We start from the raw sequence: 19,518 nt of genomic DNA, 5'->3' as shown, positions 1-19,518 counted from the left end.
AGGAGGAAAGTAAGACAGATGTTAAGGGTTATAGTCTCTCTGATCATTTTAAATTATATGTCCATAAGCAAGGATATGACTAGTGCTCAAGGTGTAAAGAGCTGAACCAGTTTCTAGAAGGTAATAAAATGGAAGCCACCTGAATCCCAAGATGCACAAAGCAGTTTTGCTCAATACAAACTTAATTTCCTTTTTTCGTGCTCTCAGCAACAGATGAAACAGGAATTTGCACATCTCCCCTGAAGTCAAATGTGCAAGTTCCAAAATCACAAGTTATACTTGCTTCTTGTTTTTAGTGTGCAAAGCCTGAGCTTGGAGATATAAAATTAAGTTTAGGACAGCATGCACCGATTCAGAAATTAAGAATACATGACTTGGGAAAGGGAAAACTTCTGCACCAGCTACCCATCTAATATGAAGCCACGTTCAAGGTCCTTGTATTAATTTATAAAACCCTGAACAACTTAGGTCCAAGGTACCTCAAGAGAACTGCCTAAACCCCTATATCCCAGCTCAAGCACTGCCATCGTCTGCAGGAATGTTGTTGGCTGTTCCTTGAGCTGGAAAGGCTCATTTGACAAGAACAAGAAACCAAGCCTTTAGTGTCATCAACTCATTACTGTGCAACACTCTACCAATAGAGGCACCTTCTGTTTCAACTTTTAAATGCCTGCTGAAAACCTTTCTATTCAGGAAATTAAGAATTCCATAATAGTTAACTGAGTTCTGATTTTAACTTTTTAGTGCAGTTTTTACTGTATGGTTTTATATACTATTATTATAAACCACTCTGATATTTTTTATTAATAATGACGTAAAAGTATTTTTTTATAAATAACAGAGAGAAGACTAATAAAGAAATACTGCTTCTCTGTCCTACAGTTTTACAAGTAATGACCAAAACATCTGCTCACCTTATTCCCAACTCTAGTTTCCAATGAAAATTATTTTGTATTGACAAACTTTGTGTCTCTAAGAACTGATTTATACATTCTAGCAAGAACAGCACTTATTGTGGGAGGCAGTGGGAGTGTAATATGTTATGCCCAACAAGCGTATTTTGAATCTCATGGACAGAAAGCACAAATACATGTGTGCCCTTCACAAAAATATAACTATTCTACAGTTTTATGCAAAACCACTGATACATTCAGTTCTTCAGCTGTTGTTGAGCAAGAACTGCCCTAATTGCAAGCTGTCTTATATATGAACATCCTGCCAGTTATTCCTGGATTTGCAACAGAGATAAGAGCTACGTACACAGAAGCATGCAGGAATGCTTGTCAAGCAGTTGTGCCTCAACATCTTGGCTTGCCATTTCTTCCCAGAATACTTAACAAAATAATACCGTTTTAGACAACAGCATTACTTAGCAGATTCTTTTCTTTATTGGATACATCTTACCTAAAGTTTTCAGCAGCAGCGTCATGTGAAGCAGCATAACCAGAGGCGCCACATACTGAAGTGCAATTATACAAAGGTAATAAAACACTCTGGCCACCTAAGTTAACAAAAATATCGAGTAACTCAGTGCACAAGCCAATGCAGTATGACTATCACATAGCAAGCAATTAAGCACAGTTGTTGGTATTATCAAATAGTTTAGAAGCAGTTTATTTTGTATAATTTATCTTTCACTTAACAGAAAAACCTTCTGAAAAGTTTACAAGAAAGAATGCAGTAACTAAATCACAAGCATAGTATCAGAATAGAGTAAAAGACTAAATCACAACACTGAACAGAACAATCTGAAAACCCATGCAATTTTAATAGTGATCCCTTTGAAATCTGTTTGCTATTTCTGTCCTAAACACTCCCTAAAAGCAAGTATATAGTTTACATTAGGAATAGATTTACCATCCATGTACTCGTCTGGTTAAAGTAGTATTACGCCTTGAAAATCAAAGGGACTCCCACTACCACAACACTAAACTATTTCTCCAAGGCAAAAAAACATAGATATGCTGATTGCAACTTTCATTGTATTTTAGCCTTCAATCAAAACAGCCGTTTTCATTGATAACCACTGTTTCCCTCCTACAATGTCATTAATTGCTCTATCAACTAACCATTAGAATTGCAGTAATATCCTTTAGAACTAATGAAAAGTAAGAAGTGATTATTGCCAGAAAATATTAGATTTAAATGTCCCTAAAGTCACAGTACCATGATTCCAGATAACATTTCAGGTTGACTATAAATACAAGATGGGAGAGTACTGTACTCATGAATTTAAATATATATAATATATCATGAGTCTAAATATATCATTAGTTACTTCATTTGTTTTATACACACTATTATTCTTTTAGGCAGGCTTACCATTTTCTGTAGTTCAACTGTACTTATTCTGCCAACTTCCTTTTTCATTTGATCCACACATTTCTGTGCTAAATTAAGATAGGCTTGGAGATGACTACGCATCATGGCTAACCTCAAAGCACACAGGAGAATTATAATCCACAACCTGAGAGTATCAAATGTTGCTTCTGACATTCTGTAGATTAGAGAAAAAGGAATGCAGTGATTTTCCAAAGGACATCCTACACTGTACTAAGCACATATTTTCCATTTTGTACAAGATTGCTAGAGTGCTGAAAGAAACAATTCCACTACAGAGTGAAAACATTCAAATATCAATGGAATATACAGAGATGTTGATGGTCACAAGCCTTTAGGAGAGGGAGTGTAGAAAATCTCTTATTACTACTACTTTATAGTTAGCATTCCTATCTCAGAGATTTTTAGATACTGGGTGCAATATGCACTCAAGTAAATAAATGAGTCTTGACCCATTTGTCTTTCTTTTCCCTTGTCAAAGAGAAGGACAAAAATATGTTCAGTGTATTTTTACAGGCAGTGGGATGCAACAGAAGATAATTAATACTGACTTTTTAATTTATGCAGTTTACTGGACAGGATATTTGGTCTTTTTACTGCTTTGGGCTTTGTATTGCAGTCTCATTCTCATTCTATCTCATGCCACAGTTCTATTAAATGTCAAGCAATTACAAGAAATCTTCCAAATTGTTCTGTATGCTGTTCATGCTAAAAAAAATCCTATCCAAGCCCAGAACTCGTTTCATTGTTACAGAGAGCTAGACAAGCTATAAGATGGTGCCATTTATGCTCACAAGCAAGTTCTTAAGTTATTATTAAACACTTCCTCCCCACCTCCCAGTGACAGTTATGAAATTAAATATAAACATTTTTATGAAGTGGCAAAGCAAGATTTGCTTGAAGGAGCCAGGAGGACAGGCACCAAATATAGACCCTTGCCATCTGTATTTACCAAAGAATTCATAGCAGATGCGTAAGAACATTGCATATTAAAATATAACAATTTTTGTGCACGCAGTGGTTATAGCTAACTTTCAGAAGCTTCTCCCCAATGCCTAAAGATCAACAGATCCTTTGTATTACAGTTTCTCAGTGATTTACATAACCAGCTGCCTCCTTTGCAGTTATAGCCAAATAGGGAATATAGTGGTATTAATAGTTGAGATCTCTGTAGACCAAGGAGTAGGTTCTATTGATAACATTAAAAAAGGTAAAGGTACCCCTGCCCGTACGGGCCAGTCTTGACAGACTCTAGGGTTGTGCACCCATCTCACTTAAGAGGCCGGGGGCCAGCGCTGTCCGGAGACACTTCCGGGTCACGTGGCCAGCATGACAAAGCTGCATCTGGCGAGCCAGCGCAGCACACGGAAACGCCGTTTACCTTCCTGCCAGTAAGTGGTCCCTATTTATCTACTTGCACCCAGGGGTGCTTTCGAACTGCTAGGTTGGCAGGCGCTGGGACCGAGCAACGGGAGCGCACCCCGCCGCGGGGATTCGAACCGCCGACCTTTCGATCGGCAAGCCCTAGGCGCTGAGGCTTTTACCCACAGCGCCACCCGCGTCCCCTACGTTGATAACATTAACCAGTGCCTTTTCTTGATTCCAGTGGCCGCCTTTCTCTATGTTACTACCATCAAAGTTAAACCATTAGAAGAGAATGAATAACAAGCTACCATAATATATGTTATATTCCTTGGTACTAAAAAAGAACAAAATTCCAAGTATTAAAGCTGGGGCTTTAATTAAAGCTTGTCCTCTTTCCACTCAATAGAGCTATTATGGTTTAGAAAGTAAAAAAATATAAAAGTAAAGGAGCCCTGGACGGTTAAGTCCAGTCAAATTTGACTATGGAATGCAGCACTTATCTCTGCTTTCAGGCCGAGACAGATGGAATTTGTCTGCAGACAGCTTTTCCAGATCATGTGCCCAGCATTACTAAACGGCTTCTGGACACCGTGACAATTGCCAGAGCGCATGGAAATGCTGTTTACCTTCATGCCGCAGTGGCACCTATTTACCTACTTGTGCTGGTATGCTTTTGAACTGCTAGGTTGACAGGAGCTGTAACAAAGCAATGGGAGCTCACCTCGTCACAGAGATTTGAACTGCCAACCTTACGATCAGCAAGCCCAAGAGGCTCAGTGATTTAGACCACAGCATCACCCATGTCCCTTTACAAAGTGGTACATGTACGGTAAGATGTACAAGGTAGGTTTTCAAGAGCAACTTACAAAGGCACATTCTCTTTTCCCAATGGGGGATTCATTATATAGTCCTTAGTAATGGGTTTTACCCACAATAAGACCATCAGGAGGGGTGCCAGGAAGTTTATATGCAGCAGAGTTCTGAAAGTTAAGTAGAGAAACAAAATTAATGCACCATAATAACTGCATTTTCAAACTGCTGTGTTGAAAATAAAGTAAAATACATACAAACTAGCTCACAAACCCTTCCGATACATTTGTTTTATCTGCTAGGATGGTGGTTTTCAAAATGTCACTGAAAATGCTGGAGCTCCTGTATTTAATCCTGGGCGAGGTTGCTGGTTTGTTTTTGTTCTTGTATTTAATATGTATTTTGTATATGGGAGGGGGGGTAATCTTGTATTTTTATGTTGTGAACCGCCCTGAGATCTATAGATGGAGGGCAGTATATAAATTTAATAAATCATCATCATTTCTTCAGGAAGAAGACCCATAATGGCTCTAGCTTGCTTGCCACTACCAAATTTTCAATTTAGATTATATTGTAAGATTCACTATCCAGTTGCACAGTGCATCAGTGAAGCTCAGAAAGTCTCAATAGCACTGAATATGAGTTAGCTATGTGCCCAGGAATGCCTCACACTCTCTGGCAGGCTCATTGGGGTTCCCGAACAGATATTTCAGTCTATTACATTGACAGTCAAGCTAAGTGTAGGAAATTCCAATGAATGCACAGCTTCACCCCTAATCCACACACCAAACCCGATCCCCAAATTTATTAATGAACCAAAATATAATACAGTTACTGTTATTCTAAAGTAGCACATTTGTTGATTAGACAGTAGAGAAGGAAACTTTGAAACAGATAAACTGTTTAATTAGCAAACAACATCTCTGCAATTTGAAAGCACTAAGGCAATGCAGGTAGAAAGAGGTAGCTGGTATGAAACTAATGTTTTCTCTTGGGTTTTTCTGCTTGTGAATGGGGCCCAACAGAAGGCAGCAGATCAAGTAAAATTTATGGGCATCATCTTTTTCTGTGACTTTTCTATGAGCATATCCAATGATCAAGTCGTCTGAGGATTCTTCACAGTGGCATAATGTCCCTAAACTACTTCCCAGGCTGACCCGCCACTGCAACCTATCTCTGGGTTAGCCACAGGACTAAATGTCTGTTAATCCTCTTATAGGGGTTTCCAACAGTGCTTCTCCATCATTCGCAGCTTGTTCAGAATGCAGCAGCAAGGTTGCTTACAGGCACAGGCAACCATGATGTTATTATTCCTGTCCAGCATTCTTGAACATTCCTGGGGTCTCAGATATTACACACAATTCGGAGCTGCCACCGCTGTGCCTTAAGACAGCACGGGCCACTTCACCTGCACTATGCCAGGTTCCTCACTGAATAAATGTGCTCTGTTCAGATATTTAACTGTTCCGGGTATTCACCTTTAAGACTTCTGAACACAAGTCTCTTTTTCCTCCTCTCCTCACCCCTGCCTTTTCTTCTTTTAAAATGTTTAATAGATGGTTTAGCCATATTCTCATTAGGAAAATAGGAAGTTGCCTTATACAGAGTCAGATTATTGGTCCATTAGATCCGTACTTTCTACACCAATCAATAGCAGCTCTTCAGAGTTGCAAAAAGGAATCTTTTCAAACTCTGCATGGAGATGCATGGGGCTGAATCTGAAACCTTCTGCATGCAGAACAATTGCTACAACTTTCCTTGACTTTTCCAGCCTTTCCTTTACTTTTATTGTACACTGAAAACTGGTTATGAATTGATATTTTAGCTGAGGAAAAAGAAAAAGCGCTGCCCAAATATTACTATTTAAGCAAAGTAATACATGACGTGGCTTACTGGGTGATTTTTTCAGTTGATAAACTCAAAGCATCCAGATGCATCTGAGCCAGTCTCAATCCAGGGAATGTCAAAAAAGCACCAATAAACGAACAAAGGATAGCCAAGAAGAATTTGAAGGTTAGTTTAGAAACAGGACCCCTAAGAAAAAAAGGGAAAAGGGGAATCAATGGTCAACTTTTCCAACATTTTAAGGACATGGTATATATTTTGTTCTTACATAGCATGACAAAGGAAAACAAAAAAGCAAACAAAAGCCATTATTTCCTTTCCAACTGTTAAGAAATAAATTTATTATATTACTGAAAATCAGAAATATTAAACCAATCTACTCTTGCAGAATGCATACAGTGATGCCTCTGGTTGCGAATGGGATCCGTTCCAGAGGCCCGTTCACAACATTAGCAGAACGCAACCCGCATCTGTGTGTCCCACGATTCACCGCTTCTGCGCATGCGTGAGCAGCAAAACCTGGAAGTAACCCTTTCTGGTACTTCCGGGTCGCCACAGGATGCAACCTGAAAACACTCAACCTGAAGCAAACGTAACAAGAGGTATGACTGTAATAGTAAAAAAGTGTATTCTGAGATATCAAGTCATTTATGCAAAAGCTGCTTTGGTACTTGCTGTCCAATAATGGGTTGTTCATTGTTTTTTACAGGAGAGGAATAGCAGGTGCATGTGTGCATCTCTGTGTGTCAACATCAATGTACAGTGGTACCCCGCAAGACGAACGCCTCGCGAGACGAAAAACTCGCAAAACGAAAGGTTTTTTCGTTTTCGAGTTGCCTCGCAAGACGAATTTCCCTATGGGCTTGCTTCGCAAAACGAAGCTTGCCCCGGGGACAGCGGGTCTTCTCTTTTGAAGCAAGGGGCTGCGGGGAGATCGCTTCTCCCCACCGCCCCTTGCTTCAAAAGAGGTCCGGGGACAGCGGGAAGAAATTCCCGCTGCCCCCGACCTCTTTTGAAGCAAGGGGCCGCGGGGAGATCGCTTCTCCCGGTGCTCCGAAGCCGGGCGGGGGGCAGGGGACACCTCCCGCCGCCGCAGGGACACCTTTTGAAGGCAGGCGGGGGGGGGGAGCAAAGACTTTCGCCCCCCGCCCGCCTTCAGAAGAGGTCCAGGACCTCTTCTGAAGGCTGGCGGGGGGCAAAAGTCTTTGTCCCCCCTGCCTGCCTTCCCAGGGGCTTTTAAATCGCCCCTGTGCTGGTCCCGGGGGTAGGTACCTTGGGTGTAGCAGAGTCCACACGAAGAGGGGCGAGGTCCGAGGCAGAGAGCCGGGCGGGGAACAGGAACGCTGGAACAAGAGGCTGTGCAGGGAGCAGGAACACCAGATGGTCGGGAACAGGAGGCCGAGCAGGGAACAGGAGTACCGGATAGTCAGGAACAGGAAGCCGAGCAGGGATCAGGAACACAGGAAGGTCCGAAGCCAACAACGACGTTGCTCCCGCAACCTGGGGCCGGGCTGACTGGGCTTTTATCCTCTTCTAAGGCCAGGGGCGGTCCCGGCCCCCAGGAGCCCCGCCTCCTCTGGCCTTAAGGCGAGCACTCCTCCTGGGGGCAACCAGTTCCCTTCGCCTCTCTGCCCTAAGCCTCTGCAGATCAGGAGAGGCCGAAGGGTTACTGGGCCCTGGAGGAGGCTCACCTGTGGCCACTGAGTCGTCAAGCCTCTCTGGGGCCAGAAGGGTTTCACCTGGGGCCAGCTCCTGATGCACTGCCACAGGTGCAGGTTCTTCAGCATCTAGGCCTTGCCCCAGTTCAGCCGGCCCTGGAGGCGGGGACTCTTGTGCAGGCTGGGATTCCTCTGTTTCATCCTCCGAATCGGAATCCCAGGCCATCACACCATCCCCCCTCCCAGGCCCCCCCCTCAACCGAGGGTCCGGACCCGGCTTGCCGGGGTACGTCGCATGGAACTCTCGGAGGCAGGCAGGTGCGTGGACGTTGGCCGCTGGTTCCCAGGAACGGTCCTCCGGTCCGTACCCCTTCCAGTCAATGAGATACTGCAGCTTTCCCCTGCGGTATCGGGAGTCCAGGATGCGTTCCACCTCGTACTCAGGCTCTCCCCGAACCAACACTGGCTGCGGTCGGGGACGGTTCGGGTGGAACTCGTCGGGTGGGGCCACCGGACTCAAAAGGGACCTGTGGAAGACCGGGTGAACCTTCAGGGTTGCGGGTAACCGGAGACGAAATGCCACAGGAGAGACTTGGTCTACGATAGGGAACGGGCCGGTGAAGCGGGCGTCCAACTTCCGCGAAGGTCGAGAGGGGTGGAGGTGGCGAGTGGAGAGCCAAACCAGGTCACCGACACGAAGTTCCGGCCCCACCTGGCGGTGGCGGTCAGCCTGGGCTTTGTACGCTTCCTTGGCCTGGTGCAGTTGCTCCACCAAAAGCTGTTGCTGGGACTGGAGCTCTTGAAGCCACTCCGTCACCGCCGGGACCGCGGACGCCGGCAGCACCTCTGGAAACAGCCGTGGATGATAACCATAACTGGCCTGGAACGGGGTCTGCTGGGTGGACGCATTCACCGCGTTGTTATAGGCGAACTCTGCCAAAGCCAGGTGGTCGACCCAGTCATCCTGCTGGTAGCTGCAGTAACACCGGAGGTACTGCTCCAGCACCGCGTTCGCCCGTTCCGTCTGGCCATCGGTCTGTGGGTGGTAGGCTGACGAGAGGCAGACCTCTGTCCCGAGGGTCTGGTGTAATGCTCGCCAGAACCGGGATGTGAACTGAACGCCCCGGTCGGACACCACGCGCTCAGGTAGGCCATGCAAGCGGAAGACATGCTGAAGGTACAGCTGAGCAGTTTCCTTGGCTGTGGGTACAGATGGACAGGGAGCGCAGTGCACCATCTTGGTGAAATGGTCGGAGAAAACCAGAAGGCAGGTACAGCCACGAGACGAGGGTAAGTCCACTATAAAGTCCAATGAAACCGTGTGCCAAGGGCGCGGTGGAACTGGCAATGGCTGAAGTAGGCCGGGGGGTCGCCCGGTAGGTCCCTTGGCGCGCCGGCAGACATCACAACCAGCAACGTAGCGAGCCACGTCAGCCTTCAGGCGGGGCCACCAAAACTCACGACTGACCAGATGGGTGGTCCGATACCGTCCAAAGTGCCCCGCTGCTGGGGCATCATGGGCCATCCGGAGAACCTCCAGCCGTAGTGGCCCTGGCGGGATGTACAGACGACCGTGATGCAGCAGAAGGCCCTGATGCAGGACCAGCCCCGGATACTGTGGGCTGGACCCTTCAGCCAGCTCCCGGAGCCGATCCTGGGCCCAAGCGTCGACCCGCTGCTGTTCCCGCACCCGAACCTGCAGTGGCTGCGCCTCCTGGGTGGCCAGGAATGCAGCCGGAGGTAGGATCGTGGTGGGTTCTGCTTGCTGTACCGTGTCTGCGTTGTCTTCAGGTTTCCGGGACAGGGCATCCGCCTTCTGATTCTGAGAGCTAGGGATGTAGCGGATCCGGAACTGGAACCGGGAAAAGAACAACGCCCACCGGATCTGTCTTTGGTTCAGCTTGCGGGTGGTCTGGAGGTACTCCAGGTTCCGGTGGTCGGTTCTCACCTCCACCGGATGTCGTGCCCCCTCAAGATGGTGGCGCCAGACCTCAAAGGCTACCTTGATGGCCAGTAGTTCCCGCTCCCACACGGTATAGTTACGCTCCGCTGGTAGGAGCTGGCGGGAATAGAAGGCACAGGGTAAGAGTGGCGCTTCAGGCCCAATCTGTTGAGACAAGACGGCACCGAGAGCCGTACTGGAGGCGTCGGTCTCCACCACAAAGGGTCGAGAGGGGTCAGGATGTTGTAAGATTGGTGCCCTCTGGAAACAGGCCTTCAACCCCTGAAACGCCTCCTCTGCCTCCTTGTCCCAGGAAAACGGCGTCTTTGGGCGCAGTAGCCGGGTCAACGGGGTGGTGCGATGAGCATAATCAGCGATGAAGGTCCGGTAGTAATTGGCGAACCCCAGGAAACGCTGTAGGTCCTTGCGGTTCCGGGGTGCCGCCCATTCTCGAACCGCTGTCACCTTCTCCGGGTCCATTTGCACCCCATCTGGAGAGAGCCGGTGACCAAGGAAGTCCACAGTCCGCTGATGGAACTCGCACTTGCTGAGCTTTGCGTACAAACGGTGCTCACGCAAGCGCTGCAGCACGGTCCGGACATGTCCCTCATGATGAGCCGGGTCACGGGAGTAAATCAGTATGTCATCCAAATACACCACCACGTACTTGTCTAACAAGTCCTGAAACACGTGGTTGATGTAGCGTTGGAACACAGCAGGCGCGTTGCACAAACCGAAAGGCATAACCAAATATTCGAACTGCCCGTACCGGGTCCCAAACGCTGTCTTCCACTCATCCCCGGCTCGGATCCGAATCAAGTTGTAGGCCCCTCGGAGGTCCAGCTTGGTGAACACCTGTGCCCCTTGCACCCGCTCCAGCAGCTCCGAGATAAGGGGTAAGGGGTACCGGTCTGGGACGGTAATTTTGTTCAGGGCTCGGTAATCGTGGCAAGGGCGGAGTTCCCCACATTTCTTCTTAACGAAAAGCACTGGTGCCGCGGTAGGCGAGGTGGAAGGCCTAATGAACCCACGCTCCAGGTTCTTGCGCAAGAAGTCCTGCAAAGCCTCGCGCTCTGGCTCTGTTAGGGAATATAAGCGACTCACTGGTAAAGGCGCTCCGGGTTGGAGGTCTATGCCGCAGTCGAAAGGCCGATGCGGCGGCAGCTGGTCTGCCCCCCGTTCCTCGAACACGTCCTGGTAGTCCTGGTACACGGCTGGGAGCGTGGGTGCTGCCTCCTCTGAGGGCGCGGCCGCCAGCGTTCCGGATTGAGCATGGGAACATGGGTCTGGGAAGTGCACGGTCCGTTTGACCCAGTCAATCTGAACGTTGTGGGCTTCCAGCCAGTCCATCCCAAGCACCAGGGGGAAGCGGGGCATAGAGGCAATGTCCAAAGTTCGCAACTCCCGGTGCTGCTGGAGACACAGGACCAGGGGCTGGGTCTCCTGAGTAACAGCACCTGAACGCAGAAGTCGTCCGTCAATCGCTTCCACCTGGATCGGTACTGGCTTGTTCCGAAGTGGCACCTGATGATGGGTGGCAAAAGCAGCGTCCATATAGGAGCGGGTTGCCCCTGAATCTACCAAAGCATGGGTGAGGATCCAGGGCCCCCCTGGAGGGTATAAACGTACCGAAACCATAAGATGTTGCAAGTCCATTGGTGCGGGCCCATTCTGTACGGTTTGGGACCCCCGGTAGCTAGGGCCATCAGCTACTGGGGTTGGCGGTTTCCCTGCGGCTGGCGTTTCTCAGGGCAGGACCGAGCGAAGTGTCCACTTCCGCCACAGTAAAGACAGAGATTTCTCTCCCGACGCCGCGCCTTCTCTGCGGGGGAAAGGCGTGGCCGCACTGCCCCGAGCTGCATAGGCTCCTCCATTAAATCAGTTGTGACTGTGGGGCTGCCGGAAAAAGCTGGTGCCGTGAACTGGAAGTGTCGGCGACCCCGGGCCTGACGACGATCCTCCAACCGGTCGTCTATTTGTAGGCTCCGTTGAATGAGGGTGTCCAGCGTGGTGGGGCGTTCCATTGTGGCCAACTGGTCCAGTACCTCGTCCGAAAGCCCTTCGAGATACTGGTCCCGCAGTGCCGAGTCATTCCAGGTCAAGTCCTGTGCCAACAGCCGAAACTCCGTGGTATATGCGGCCACCGTGGACTTGCCCTGTTTCAAACGCCGAATCGCCCGGTTGGCTTGACTCCCTTTCTGGGGGTTGCCGAACGCGGCCTCCAAACGATTGCAAAACCCAGTATAGTCTGCCAGCAAGGGGGAGTCCTGCCTGAGTAGCGGCAACGCCCACTTGGCCGCCTGGTCCTTTAACAAACTAATCAAAAAGTGCACCTTGGTGCGGTCGTCCGGAAAGTTCCGGGCTCGCCCCTGGATATACAGCTTGGCCTGGGCCAGGAACATGGGAAAGCTGGCCGGGGCTCCATCAAACTTCTCAGGCAAAGCCACTGGGTACTTGCCCGGAGCCGGGGCGTCGGCCCCAGGAGCCGGTAGGGCTTCCAAGCGTTGCTGAAGTGCCACAACCGCGTCACTGAGCTGCTGCACGGTGTGAGTCAAGGCCTGGTTCTTCTGGGCCAAAGCCACCAGTGCAGCCGCCTGTTCAGCCATGGCCTCTGGCTCTTCCCGAACGCACCCCTACGAAGGGGGAGTGCGGGTGAGGCGGGAGCAAACTGTGCTGGTCCCGGGGGTAGGTACCTTGGGTGTAGCAGAGTCCACACGAAGAGGGGCGAGGTCCGAGGCAGAGAGCCGGGCGGGGAACAGGAACGCTGGAACAAGAGGCTGTGCAGGGAGCAGGAACACCGGATGGTCGGGAACAGGAGGCCGAGCAGGGAACAGGAGTACCGGATAGTCAGGAACAGGAAGCCGAGCAGGGATCAGGAACACAGGAAGGTCCGAAGCCAACAACGACGTTGCTCCCGCAACCTGGGGCCGGGCTGACTGGGCTTTTATCCTCTTCTAAGGCCAGGGGCGGTCCCGGCCCCCAGGAGCCCCGCCTCCTCTGGCCTTAAGGCGAGCACTCCTCCTGGGGGCAACCAGTTCCCTTCGCCTCTCTGCCCTAAGCCTCTGCAGATCAGGAGAGGCCGAAGGGTTACTGGGCCCTGGAGGAGGCTCACCTGTGGCCACTGAGTCGTCAAGCCTCTCTGGGGCCAGAAGGGTTTCACCTGGGGCCAGCTCCTGATGCACTGCCACAGGTGCAGGTTCTTCAGCATCTAGGCCTTGCCCCAGTTCAGCCGGCCCTGGAGGCGGGGACTCTTGTGCAGGCTGGGATTCCTCTGTTTCATCCTCCGAATCGGAATCCCAGGCCATCACACCCCCGGACAGCGGAGAAGTCCTCCGCTGTCCCGGGGCGATTTTAAAATGCCGCCCGCCAGCATTTTAAGATCGCCCGGACAGCGGAGAAGTCCTCCGCTGTCCCGGGGTTTTTTAAAATGCTGGGGGTGGGAAGAAAAGCCCTTGTCCCCCCCCCCCAGCCTTCAGAAGAGGTCCGGGGACAGACTGTCCCCGGACCTGGTCTGAAGGCGGTTTCCCTAGGAACGCATTAATTGATTTTCAATGCATTCCTATGGGAAACCGTGCATCGCAAGACGAAAAAACCGCAAGACGAAGAGACTTGCGGAACGAATTAATTTCGTCTTGCGAGGCACCACTGTATCAGTAGTAAGGAACCTCTAGCCCACGGGTCAAATTAGGTCTGCCAGATATTCCAGTTTGTCCTGCCAGGCCATTTTGACCAAACCATACCTACACATAACCTCATATGAGATACAGGGAAAGATGCAACTGGGCTAAAAGTAGATTTGCATTATGTTTTGCAAGCCTCAACAATCAACCAGTTGTAAGGGCTTGCAGAGTGCTGTATATAGTGTTTTGCAAGCCCCACTGTAGATAAAATAGGTCACCTGACATTCGATGATTGATGGGTGTTTGGGGTGGGGTGGCACTAGCCTGTCCACCAGATCCTGTTGCCCACTCTTGCTATATACTAATTGAAAATTCTTTCTCCATTTGCGGATACTTATATAGGCAACATGATGAATCACACCTAGAAGAGAGAGGTAACAGGAGCACGTTTGGGGAAAACCCCAGGTTTACAAAAGTACCCAAAAAATCTGTGTGCACTTGGGCAGGAGAAGAACACCAAAAACATGATAGGTGAGGGCTTAGCATGGTCAGTGGGAACAGAGTGGAATGGAAGAGGGAGTGGAACGGAATATCCTATAAGAGGCGAAGGCTTACATTCCGAATAGGAGCGCTCCACAATGCAATATTTTTGTTGAAGGTTCCGCTTGTGTGTTTCATACATAAGAGAGAGCTCAGTTGGTAGAGCATGAGACTCTTAATCTCAGGGTCGTGAGCAAAAGTTCCCTGCATAGCAGGGGGTTGGATTAATTGGAATTGTGGTCAGTGGCGTAGCGTGGGTTGTCAGCACCTGGAACAAGGCAAGTAATTTGCGCCCCCTAACCCGTGGATTTGCGCCCCCTAACCCATGGATTTGCGCCTCCTAACCCTAACCCCCAGATGTTGCGCCCGGTGCAGCCGGCCCCCCCTGCACCCCCCACGCTACGCCACTGATTGTGGTCCCTTCCAACTCATCATTTCTAAGGTTATTTTAAGTGTATAATCTCACACATCCTTCAAATCATGACACTGATGCTATAGCGTACCACAGGATGGAGAACAATACCGTTTTGCCCACTGTCACCCTTTACTGCTAGCAACTTTTAAAGAATCTGTTACATCTGTGGATGAACAAATTGGAGATTTCACCTGATGATTATCAGAATTGAATTTCTGACCACGATAGTGGTCAGAATTAGTTAGATACTGCTTTGTTTAGGGATGCGTTTAATGTTTGACAGACTATTGTATTTTAATACACTCATACCTCGGGTTGAAGTAGCTTCGGGTTGAGGGTTTTCGGGTTGCGCTCCGCGGCTACCCGGAAGTAATGGAACGCGTTACTTCCAGGTTTTGCCACTCGCGCATGTGCAGACGCTCGAAATAACGTCACGCGCGTGAGAACAGGACTCTCGGTCTTTTTCTTGAGTCTTGTTGGCCTCACCATTGAGCTAATAATAATAATAATAATAATAATAATAATAATAATAATAATAATTTATTATTTATACACTGCCCATCTGGCTGGGTTTCCCCAGCCACTCTGGGCAGCTTCCAACAAAATACAGTGCTACCTCTGGATGCGACCGGGATCTGTTCCGGAGCCCTGTTCGCATCCTGAAGCCAGGCCACCAAGACTCAAGAAAAAGACAGAGTTCCAATACAATAAGAAATTTCAGCGATTGCAGCTAGTTATGCAACTAAACTTAATAATTAAAAAAGGACAGGAGCCCTGTTCTCACTTGCATTTCATCACCGTTCCTCTAAAAGTGTGGAGTTGCAAATTATGAACTCCCATTTCAAAAACATTTGATTCATAGGCTTTTGCAGTTTCTACAAATTCAAAAGGAGTAACTGAAAAATAGAAAGCGTGGTCTGGTACATCAGGAATGTGGTATTCAGGAATATGAGGTCCTACTGCAACAGGACCTGTATCATGAAAGTCGACTGGAACCTTTATTTTCTGTCAAGAGCAGCTCTCATGTGCCACATCAGAAGCTGTACCCAACAGTTTCAGAAGCAGTTTGAGGTATACAAAGAATTACTGTCACGAACAGAATGTGAAAGGCTTTGCTGGGTTTGAAACCCTTGTCCCGTGTGCTCTTGTGAATTAAAGAACCTTAATACAAACAAAATTCAACTAAAATGAGAGCATGGATAACATTTCAATGGGTTGTACTCAATTAGCCTTTACTCAGAGTAGAGCCATTGAAATGAATGCCTTAAATTAATCATAGCCATTAATTTCAGGGGGTCCTTTCTGAGTAAAAGTTAGTTGAATAGAACCCAGTAGTAACAATACGCATCTCTACATAGTTGTTTGTTATACTTACTGGGATTCCAAGCCTTGTTTTTCAAAAAACTGCACAGCACTTTCTGAAAAATTTGAGAAGCCTGCATGTGGAAAATTTTGCACAAGGTGAAACGCAGAATCTCAAAACACTAGCAACACAAAACATTTTAGAGGTAATTTTCAAATGTTAGCCAGGTTTTTCTGCATTCGCCAGTCAGAATGCTCTAATTCAATTATGAACAGGCAAGGCCTTGAAAAATATATCTCAGCTATTTGTATGTTCTCTTAAGGGTGAACAGACTGTGTCTTCTTTTTAAGAGTGCAATCTATAGCCACCTGAAGTCAACAGTGTTGATCTTAATGGGCCTAAATTACAACCTAAGAGCATAACCAATTTCTAGAAGAGGTACTTCAGGCAACTGCAGTAATGGGGAAAGAGCTGAAGAAATGAAAACAAGCTAAGGTTAGAAGTAGGCAAAAGAGTAGTAAATATTTTGAGAAAGAATCTGTTTGTAAAACACACACTGGGCTGAACTTTGGCTCCACACATATGGTGTGCTGTGATGTGGCGGTGCAGAGCAGAAAAAAGTTAGTGCTGGAAATTTTGCAGAACCACTTTCTATGAGAGATCTTGTACACAGAAGGTAGTGGTAATGGTAAAGGTCCAGTCGTGGATGACTCTGGGATTGCGGTGCTCATCTTGCTCTATAGGCTGAGGGAGCAGGTGTTTGTCCGCAGACAGCTTCCGGGTCATGTGGCCAGCATGACTAAGCAGCTTTTGGCGAACCAGAGCAGCACAAGTATTTCCACCTGATTTTACATTATCCCCCCCTTCCTCCTGTTCCACATCCTACCCTGTTGGGCAGGGCCTAGGGGTGGGGGGGTGGGGCTTGGGGATTGCCAGATGAAAAAGTCACCTTCCACTGGTCTCCTTGACAAAGACCTTTCAATTCCAGCATGTACTTAAAATAAGTTGTATTATGCCCACTTTATAATTTATTATTGTTTTAAACACCAAATTATTTGATCGGTGATTTGTTTTATCGACTGCTCTGTAAATCGTTTTGTGACCTGTGGTGAATAGGAGTCTATAAATTTTGGAAATAGATAAATATTGTATAAACATTTCTCTGGATCCAACTAAATGATATTAATGTTGCCCAAACATAACGTTTTATGGTCTTACCTGATTCGAGTCCAAATTCTAGATAATTTTCTGTTACTATTAGAATGGTCATGGCTTTGACAAAGAAAAAGAAGCCAAAGGTTACGCAGACGGATCGCTCACCTCCCTCTTCTACTTTGAAGTAGTGTGCAGTTAATGAAAACAATATTTTGCTACATAAGAATAGTTAAGGAAAAGAACAGTTTTGTACAATCCGTAGATTAGCCAAAAATTAGCTTACGATGAAAATTATATGGAAAAAGCATAGCTGAATGGATTTGTTTAAATACAGTGATGCCAACACATACTAAACTTATTACAAAAAAATCAGACAACTAGTTCCATATGCCCAAAGGGAATTTGGCTTATGTTTCATCAGCAGCACGTAGCTCCAATATGCCACATGGTTCCCTCCTCTTCAAACAGAGACAAGTTCAACCAAAAGAAGTTAATGATATGGAATGGGGGAGGGTTGCTGATCAAAGTAAAAATAAATAAAATCCTACTATGTACATAGTGCATCTAGCTGCTCAGATCCTGGTTTGTATCTAATTGTATATTTCTCTCTGCTGATGGAAGGCTGCTTAATTCAGCAGAGGTTTCCACTGGTGGAAGGGTTGTGAGGGGAGGGGCATCCCCTGCATGACTCCCGGTTTTCCTAAGGGTCTCCAAACTCCCTGGAGTAGATTGGGTGGTGCAGAGGGTATAAACTAAAACCAACTCCCCCCCCCCCTTTACCACTAATGGAAGCCACGTTCGAAACAACGAGCCTCCCATCACCAGAGAGACACAATTAGATACAACTTCCAGTTTACCTATTAAAGAGATGTATTTAAAGACAGCTAAGACCAAGGATTTATTCAGAAATGAAGTATAAAAGGAGTTGATCTTAACAAAGTTTGATTTCTCTCAAGTTACATCCAAAACCAACAATTTTGTAGAAACCAAACAAGCTTTTTGTACAGTTGAATATTAATTTCACTTATTTTAAAGGAAGCTGGAATTAAATTGAGATATTAGGATATTAAAGCTTACAGCCTTTCTGATCAGAAACTCCAGAATTTAACAAATTTTATGCAGAAGTTGAACACAAAAACATGACTTGATAACATGATCACACAATCATTTTTCCTCTATTAATCACACTATCATCAGTTTCCAAAAGACTTTAAAATAGTTTAAATAACATAATGAGTTTTCATTAAAAAAAGAAAATCAAGAACACAATACAGTACTGACTGTTAGTCAACTAATGCAGACATATCGCTATTGAAGCAACACTTTTAAGAGCACAAACAAGCACTTATTAACTGTATCAATCCATACTGATTCTTAATATAATGTACATCAGAATTTGAATGTACATACACTCTATGGCCTGGGGAGTCATTAGTCAACAATGCCCAATGCACATTTCAGTATGCATACTTAAGAATGTCACCTCCTATTGGGAATTTATTTGATTCATAGCATAGAGGTAAATATTATTTTAGCCATGAACTACACTGATTAAACTGCTATCCACGTACAAGGAACACTGCGAATATTTTGTTTCATTTGACTTTATCAGCTCAAGAGACACCAACATCTTGCACTGAACTCTGCCTCCTCTACTTCAACCAGTTTAGACTCATTATGAAGCTTCTCTTCAGAAAGCTGTTTGACCAGCACTTGTTATAGAAGCAGCAGTGGTCTGTTTTCTTAATTATGTGACAATGTACAGAACTGTAGGAGTTTTCAAGATCGGAGTACAAAGAAGGCTGCCACGTGCAACTGGTGCCACCACCTTTTGAGCGCTGTCAGATTCTTCATATTTTTTTGCCCATATATCCATCTGGGTTTTTTGGGTGGGTAAGTTATGGTTGAGGAGACAGATTTCAGCAACAAGAGATGCAAACTAGTGCACAAAACTCTTCAATGGAGATCTCATTCCATACAATATGAGAGGTTGTGAGTGTGGGTGGGTGTAGCCAGCATAGAATCATAGAGTTGGAAAGGACTCTGAGTATCATCTAGTCCACCCCCTGCAATGCAGGAATAGGCAGATCTCCCTTATGGGGATCGAACCTGCAACCTTGGCATTATCAGCACCACACTCTAACCGACTGAGCTATCCAGTAGATAATGCAGTGCTATCCTTTTTCAAAGTTAGCAAATGTCTTAAGTTAAAGCATGTCTAAAGCTTCAAGAGAATGCAAAATAATAGTTTTTAGGACAATCTATGCAACAAAGAGATAGCAATCAGCAATTTGACTTTTTTTCATTCCCTACCCTAAATGCTGCAGTATTTTTGCAGGGTCTCCTCTTTGACAGCAAGCCTGCAGATAAGCAGAGGCTGGCACATGCTGAGATCTTTTTACAAAAGAGAGAAAAAGAGCTATATATAGCTTGCTGCTGGTGGTACTCTTCTACAATAGCAGTCTGAACACAAGTGCTCCTTTTAGTATATGTTATTCATAACTATGACTTTTGCTGCATGCTGT

General features: G+C 46.7%; 1 protein-coding gene across 1 annotated transcript in view; it reads right to left on the bottom strand.

Moving 5' to 3' along the window:
- The window catches only part of TMEM161B (transmembrane protein 161B), a 38,226-nt gene that overhangs the window by 7,003 nt on the left and 11,705 nt on the right, over nucleotides 1–19,518 (bottom strand). Inside the window, exons 6-11 of the mRNA XM_083465366.1 lie at nucleotides 17,057–17,208; nucleotides 15,911–15,971; nucleotides 6,409–6,549; nucleotides 4,572–4,685; nucleotides 2,323–2,497; nucleotides 1,405–1,501 (exon numbers count right to left, since the gene is read on the bottom strand). Coding sequence (XP_083321492.1) covers nucleotides 1,405–1,501; nucleotides 2,323–2,497; nucleotides 4,572–4,685; nucleotides 6,409–6,549; nucleotides 15,911–15,971; nucleotides 17,057–17,208 — 740 coding nt within the window. The remainder of the gene's footprint in view (nucleotides 1–1,404; nucleotides 1,502–2,322; nucleotides 2,498–4,571; nucleotides 4,686–6,408; nucleotides 6,550–15,910; nucleotides 15,972–17,056; nucleotides 17,209–19,518) is intronic.

The sequence above is a fragment of the Podarcis liolepis genome (genome assembly GCF_965112155.1).
Source record: "Podarcis liolepis genome assembly, chromosome: 11".
In the NCBI taxonomy this organism is placed as follows: domain Eukaryota; kingdom Metazoa; phylum Chordata; class Lepidosauria; order Squamata; family Lacertidae; genus Podarcis; species Podarcis liolepis.
This window is presented reverse-complemented; position numbering and strand designations above follow the sequence as displayed.